Source organism: Palaemon carinicauda, chromosome 1, assembly GCF_036898095.1.
Source record: "Palaemon carinicauda isolate YSFRI2023 chromosome 1, ASM3689809v2, whole genome shotgun sequence".
NCBI lineage: Eukaryota > Metazoa > Arthropoda > Malacostraca > Decapoda > Palaemonidae > Palaemon > Palaemon carinicauda.
This window is the reverse complement of record NC_090725.1, coordinates 316,139,800-316,147,409: the sequence shown is the minus strand read 5'-3', so window position 1 is coordinate 316,147,409 and position 7,610 is coordinate 316,139,800. Positions and strand designations below refer to the sequence as shown.

Below are 7,610 nucleotides of genomic sequence, written 5' to 3'. Positions count from 1 at the left end.
CAGTAAACATTTCTTTGTAGGTATATGAGAAAACTATGGTACAAATGGTGATGATTTCATAATAAGCTAAATGTCCTTAACACCAGTTTACAATCAAAAACATTCAATGGTCTTCTTTAGTGTTGTGGTGGCTTTTGTGGTTACGTCCCTGACTGGTGATCGCCAGACTGGAGTTCAAGTCCCGTTCAAATTGTTAGCTCTTTTAGTTGCTGCAACCCCACAGTCCTTGTGAGCTGAGTCATCAGGAGCTATTGCCTGTCCCTCTTTGATCATAGCTTTGGTGGAGAGAGGGCTAGGCCGCTCATCATATGTATATATGGTCAGTCTCTAGGTCATTGTCTTTTTTGATGGGGCAATGTTACTGTCCCTTGCCTCTGTCGCTCAAAACCGATCTTTAAACCTCTAAACCTTTAAGAAAGATACCAAATAAGAAGAAATTGTTACAGAAAAGAAGAAATACTTAAAGAAAGAAAATAAGGAACGAACACAAGTAAAGAGAAAAAAAAATTCAGCGAGGAATTCAACATGTATATTGTGCCAAATGGTTGTTCCTAAAGTCCATTAGCGGTGAAGAGGGAAAGTTCCAAGGGGGTAAAAGCTCCATGGAGAGGAGGGGAAAAAGAAGGAGGAGAAGGAGGAGGATGAGGGAGTAGAGGATGGAAAAGGAGGAGGAGGGAAAGGGAGAAGGAAGTAGAGGAGGGAAAAGGAGGAGGAAAATGAAGGAGGGAGAAGAGGAGGGTAAAGAAGATGGGAAATGGAAGAGGCAAAAGAAGGAGGGAAAAGGAGGGGGAGAGGAGGAGGGAAAAGGAGGGGGGAGAGGAGGAGGGAAAAGGAGGAGGGAAAAAGAGGAGGGAAAAAGAGGAGGGGAAAGGAGGAGGGGAAAAAGGAGGGAAAAGGAGGAGGGAGAAGAGGGAAAAGAAGGAGGAGAAGAGGAGGCGCGAGGGAAAAGGAGGAGCAAAAAGGACGAGGGAGAAGAGGAGATAAAAGGAGGAGGAGGAGATGAGATAAAAGGAGGAGGAGGAGATAAGATAAAAGGAGGAAGGGGAAAGAAGGAGGAAAAAGGAAAGAGGGAAAAGGAGGAAAGGACTAAGTGTCCTTTAAGAAGAAAGTTGACGGGGGAAAAAAAAAGTTTCCCTGCGTCTGAGTGGGAGGGTTGTGATATAGTATTCTGGAAACTATTGCATTTCCGTTTGCTTGTATATATTTGCTAAGGCTTCAGGAGGGAAAAGTTGGTTGAATGTTTCTCCCTCTTTCTCTCTCACTATGAGAAAAACTCATACAGGCACACGCCATATATATATATATATATATATATATATATATATATATATATATATATATATATATATATATATATATATATATATATATATATATATATATATATATATATATATATATATATATATATATATATATATATATATATATATATATATATATATATATATATATAATGTATGTATGTATATATGTATAATGTATGTATGCATATATGTATAATGTATGTATGCATGTATATATATATATATATATATATATATATATATATATATATATATATATATATATATATATATATATATATATATATATATATATGTGTGTGTGTGTGTGTGTGTGTGTGCATGTGTGCGTTTGTATGTAACGTTATATATATATATATATATATATATATATATATATATATATATATATATATATATATATATATATATATATATATATATATATATATATATACGAGGTCCATTCAAAAAGTATCCGACCTTGGTTCATAAAAGGAAAAATAATTCACCAATCAGCTAAATAGTTTTGTGGGAGTTGACAGCGCTCTTACTGCACAGGTGTGTAAATTTTAAAATCTTTAGTGTGTGGCAGTACCCGCCTGTGAGGGCTACAGTTCAGACATCCAGCACAAGTTCGTCGGATTTTTGTCCTTACACAACATGTCGGAGTGCATCGATCAGTGCTACTGCATTAAGTTCTGCTACAAGCTTGGTGCTACACAAGTGCAAACTATCCGGAAGATTAAGTAAGCATTTGGCGATAAAGCCATGGGAATAACACAGATAAAGGAGTGGTATAATTGCTTCAAGCATGGACAAACCTCAGTTGAGAGCAAGCCACGGTCAGGTAGGCCATCCACCAGCAGAATCGAAGAATTCATTGAAAATGTTCGTCGAATAGTGGAGGACGACCGTCGTCTAACCATCAACGAAATTACTGAAGAAGTAGGAATAAGCACAGGATCAGAAATGTGGGCGGCGCGAAACTGGCAACTGCACCATGATAATGCATCTGCTCATTCTGCCCACTTGATCCAAGCTCATCTGGACAAAAACAACACTCCACTTGTTCGGAATCCTTCCTACTCTCTGGATATGGCACCTTGTGACTTCTGGCTGTTCCCTAAACTGAAAACAACCCTGCAAGGTAAGTGTTTTGAGTCGAGAGGGGAAATTATTAGAAAAACGACAGCAGAGCTTCACAGCATCCGAATGTCAACATTCCAGAGATGTTACCAGCAGTGGCAGCACCGGTGGGAAAAGTGTTTGCACTCCCAAGGGGAGTACTTTGAAGGTGATTGAATAAACAAATTTCAAATGTACAGTTTTTTTCTTTATGGACCAAGGTCGGATACTTTTGACTGGACCTTGTATATATATATATATATATATATATATATATATATATATATATATATATATATATATATATATATATATATGTGTGTGTGTGTGTGTATGTGTGTACATATATATGTATGCATATATTGTGGGTTTACTGCTACTACTACTTTGAGGTATCGTGGCGTGAGGTGGTCGCTATCATCCTTCCATATTATTTTATTGTAATGAAATACTTGTACTCGAAGAAAATAAACATTGTGATAAAAAAGCAATATCAAGATAAAGGTTGAGAAAAGCAGACGGTAAATGTACTGTATGCATGAATTCATTTGAACAATATAATAAGATAGCTACATCAGTATGGAGGTTACGATATCAGACAGTGAGAAGCTTGGATCTCAAATGTTGAATCTTTTCAATAAGAATTCATAGAATATGCACAGTATGATAAAAGAGCTATATTAAGATATAGGATGAGAGAAGCAGACAGTAAAGGTACAGTTTGATTTTAATTCATATTGGTGATACCTTTCTGGTAGTGGGGTAATGATACTTGAGAGAACTTCTTCAGAAAGGTTGAATCCTTTCTATAAATATTGATAAAAAAAATTCTTTCCATTCTGAATATGTTTTATCCAGGTCCTTTCAATCTTATTAAGTAAAGTGGAGTCCATTGTAAATGCTTAACAGACCGACCTTTTATTAGAGAATTTATCTTCTCTGGTATTGTTAAAGGGTTAGGAAGATATTCCTATTCCTTTTAAGGGATTTTCGTTATAGCCTGCCAAAAATGTTAGTGGAGATAGGATTTTAAGAATAAATGTCATTTATCACTTAGTGTGCAAATAATATATTGCATTTTATACTCAATAAATATTCATGAAGCATTTATAAATGGTGAATTTAACCAAAATAATTATACATCTGCAATATTATAATTTTCCTAATCACCTGTTATTTTTACTAGGTTTATTTTTCAATATTTTCTTAAAACCCAGAAAAAAACTAATTATTTTGAGAATGTCCCAAGCATTTTTATATCTCAATCTACTATTCCCTGTGCTTGAGTTATTAAAGTTCTAGTTGTATTAGATTCCATAAACAAAAAAGCCTAATCAGTTTAATGTAATAGGAAGAATATTAAATGGTCTCACTCTTCCAAGCGTCTGAATAGAATAGCCAGAAATATTACAAAAACAGAATTTATTAACATATCGTTTAAGCTTTTCTTCTATTAAGGCAGCCAACATCGGATATGCAATTTATTATTGGTTCTATAAATGAAACATGCTTGATTGTTTGGATATATTATCCATATAACGTTTTAATGCAGGTCAAAAGACAGTCATACCTTTGGGTAATTATAAATCCTCTAAAATCTGATGATTTCCAGCTTTTTACATAACAGTTAATCCCTGCAAGTTGTATTACTCTACGATCAAAATTACGGCTAGGAAGCTGTTCACAAACAAACACACACATAAACGCAGACAGTGGTGAAAACATAACCTCCTTCCAACTTCATTGACGGAGGTAAAATTGATATTGCTGTCTCATTTCGAAGAGCAGTGTCCTCCGAGCTCCGGTCTATTTGTGTCATGCAGAGAGATCGAAGACTCGCCTTACAGGCTTTTGTTTTCCCGGAAACAATTACTCGCTAGAAACAATCTCTCCGATGCTGGAAAGAATCCAGTCTGGCAGAGAGGTGTAGTGTCATTGCCATATGATACATTATGATCGTATATTTCTAGTCTTTTAAAGGATATTGTTTGAGATGGAGATGTTCATTTCTTAGACTGATATTTTCCTTTTATTTTTAAACTATTTAAAAGGAATTAATTCTTTTTATAAAATGATAATGAATATCTAGAAAACATATGCTTGTATTTTATGGATTATTTACGTCTATTTAAAATTCTTAGGTATTTTGATAGATCTTTTCTTCTAATATTTTCTTGCATTATGTTGATACAATGTAATTTTATACCTTTATTTGACGTGTAGGCTTAAATTTCTCAAATCAATGTTAATTGGCTGTGATACTCATTATATATATATATATATATATATATATATATATATATATATATATATATATATATATATATATATATATATATATATATATATATATATATATATATATATATATATACATATATATTTTTGGGCTCAAGCCATGTCGTCCTGATGGAAGTTCCTATAGGGTAGCTTCCTAGGGTATATTACATCTACGGCGATATTCCCAGAGAATTTACCTTAAGGTACCAGAATTCTAACTCCTGGAGCGAGTATCCCTCGTGAAAGGGATATCGCGACATATCAGAGGACGTATTCTAGACACGCCACATGGCAATCTACATCCCGAACAGAGATTTCGTCTCGTAGGAGGTGATTGGCGAGATACGAATTCGGGAAAGAAAAAGGGGAGCCGCTCCCAAGGCTTCCCTATCCTCCGATTCGTATGCGTGCCTGGCGCCAGTCCTGGCGCCATCTGTATTCCTTTTTGCGTAGCTTAACAACTCGGTGTTTTTTCCTATTTTTCTCGCAAATCTTGGATTTATTCTGCTTTTCATGGCTTCTCCGTCTTTGTCGGCCTCTGATAAGTTGAGTATAGTGTCTTTTATATATAAATGTAGGCTCTTGGTAAAATTTTGAGTGATTAATAGGATTAATCTTTGATACAAGAGCCGTAGCCTACCAGAGGCGTCTTGGACGCTGTCGCTCGCTAGGTATAAATTAGTTAGTCAGAGCGACATTCATGGTTGTTTTGCTTTAATAAATTTTAGCTATTTAGCATTACATAGGATTTCCTTTCGTGCTTAGTATTTTTTTGGCGAAGTATTCGCCATTCTGGCTTACGCTAGGCCATGTAGCCTAGTCGTTTTGTCCTAGTACTCCATGCATGATTATGGGTTTTCCGAGTGTAATTAAAATTTTATTGAAGCTTTAGGCTATATTTTATACATTTTAGACTGTGTGGAATATTTCCAAGATAGTATACGAGTGAGTTTCGGTGATTTAGGTAATCGATTCTCTTGGTGCCTAGGCTAGTAGCTTATGGAGCCTTAGTATACTTTATCATACTCCCCGGTTGCTTCTTTTCTTCTGAGAAGGTATGCAATTCCTTTTCCCTCTGTTTAAGCCTTAGGCTTATCCCTAAGTGGTTTTTTTCCGAATTTATTTTCGATAAAACTATACTAGGGTGTTACTGTACCTTCCTGTTCCTGTAGTTATGGTTCAAGAGGGACAGAACAACAGAGTTTTTTAGTCTGAGTCTGTGTTGTCTGGCTTGGGGCTGAGTCCCCCTCGCTGACCTAACACAGACAAAGGGAGCTTAGCTCCCTTAGGTCACTACCGAAGGTTTCTGTGGATATGATTCCTTCTTTTGTGATCTACCAGACTAGTCCTTGTTGCTGTTCTTGGGGGAGGATAAGTTCTTCGCTTGGGAGTAGCAACGCCTTCCTTGCTTTGGTGCTCTGGGAGCTGGCAAGTTTTGCTGGCCTTCCCCCTTAGATCTCCCTTAGGCTAAGATAAGTTTCTTGGCTGCGGGGGATCTGTCACTAAAGCAAGGTTGGCAGGACCCTCTTGTCCCTTCCCCCTCTTTCTTCGTAATGGCCGAGCCATTACTGTACTGTACGTCGTTCTACATCTGGACCTAGTATAGGTTAGGATGTGGAATTGACTCAGCCCCTTGCCGGCCGGCAGAGCTGCTGGCCGGCAAGGGTCTTATGTTTTCGAGTGCTGCCCGGACCTCTCTTGGTCCCTCATCCATGCCTGCTGGCAGAGCCGGACGGCATTGGTCAAGGAAGCCTGAATTAGTTTCTCCCCTTCCTTATATGCACTCTTTCGGTTGCCGGGCTTGGAGGTTGTGTACACTCTTATCCCGGCATCCATTCTATTTTTCTTCTAGTGCTGTACCTGTCCCGGCTGCCGGCCTATGAGGCCGGCAGCCGGGCAGGTTTAGTCCTCTGGTTCTTTTGCTGCCGGCTGGCATCGGTCTTGTACCTTTGCCGGCCGGCTTATGTCAGCCCTTGTCTGCCGGTCACCAAGAGTGTGGCCGGCAGCTGAGTACTACCTTGTGTAGTTGCTGGCCGGCAGCCATTGCCGGCCAACACTGGGTGTTACCGGCCGGCAGTTGCTGCCGACCGGCACAGGCATTTGAACCAGAGTGCTGCCGCCCTATAGCTGTTAAGTAGTATACTTTAAAGCTAGTTGTGGTGTGTGCCGGCCGGCAAAGGCAGGCCGGCACACATCTCCCTATACTGTACTAGTATTCTTCTGTATAGCATATACAGTAAGAGGAAAACTATAGTAAGGGTTTTGGTACAGCACTGTGTCTTCTAACACTATTGTGTTTTCTTGCACACCCCTTTGCTGTTGCCCTCAGATAGGAAGCTGAGTTCTTCCCTGTCTATTATCCAGGATTTTAAAATCATTGCTTAGGTGTGAGCTCCACCTATTTCCTCTGGAAACCTTGCATTGGTTACTCTAGGAGAGATAAACCATTTTGATTTTATTATCTGGAAGGCTGCAACAATGGGTTGTGAGGGAAACACAAGTGTGTGTCTTTCCTTTATGAATTGTTATGCTATACTATGCATATCCAGTGATACATAGTTCACTTGATACTCATGGAAATTTCTTTTCTTTACAGGAGGACCCTCCGAAGTGCGGAAATGTTTTCTGCAACGTCCGCAGCAAGAACCTCTGCGGACATGAGTGTTGTAGGAGACATGCAGCATGCGCTGTCTCCAAGGATGATCTCCAGTATTGGGACCCTCAGGTGTGTACTGTATGCACTAACCTGATTACTGAGGCTTTTGATTCCCCTAGAACGGCGGAATCAAGGGATATAGCAAGGGAAAAGCTTCGTACTTGGGTAAGGGGCTTCAAGAAGAACACCTCTGGCCCTTATCTTCCAAGTGAGAAGATGAGGGCGTATCTTTTTCCCCAGGCATCAGTTGATGCAGTGAT

The 7,610-nt window shown here is 38.6% G+C and overlaps 1 protein-coding gene across 1 annotated transcript; it reads left to right on the top strand.

The window, feature by feature from the left end:
- Window positions 1-656: 656 nt before the first annotated feature.
- On the top strand, window positions 657-2,039 carry LOC137640570 (octapeptide-repeat protein T2-like). The gene is made up of 2 exons (XM_068373087.1): window positions 657-1,163; window positions 1,872-2,039. Exons 1-2 carry the CDS (start codon window positions 657-659, stop codon window positions 2,037-2,039), a joined length of 675 nt encoding a protein of 224 aa, XP_068229188.1.
- Window positions 2,040-7,610: the final 5,571 nt, after the last annotated feature.

Bases quoted from the DNA above. Each gene is read 5' to 3' on its own strand.
- LOC137640570 (XM_068373087.1), top strand. From the start codon at position 657: ATGGAAAAGGAGGAGGAGGGAAAGGGAGAAGGAAGTAGAGGAGGGAAA. The intron at 1,164-1,871 runs GTATTCTGGAAA...TAAAATCTTTAG, and splicing joins AGTGGGAGGGTTGTGATATA to TGTGTGGCAGTACCCGCCTG.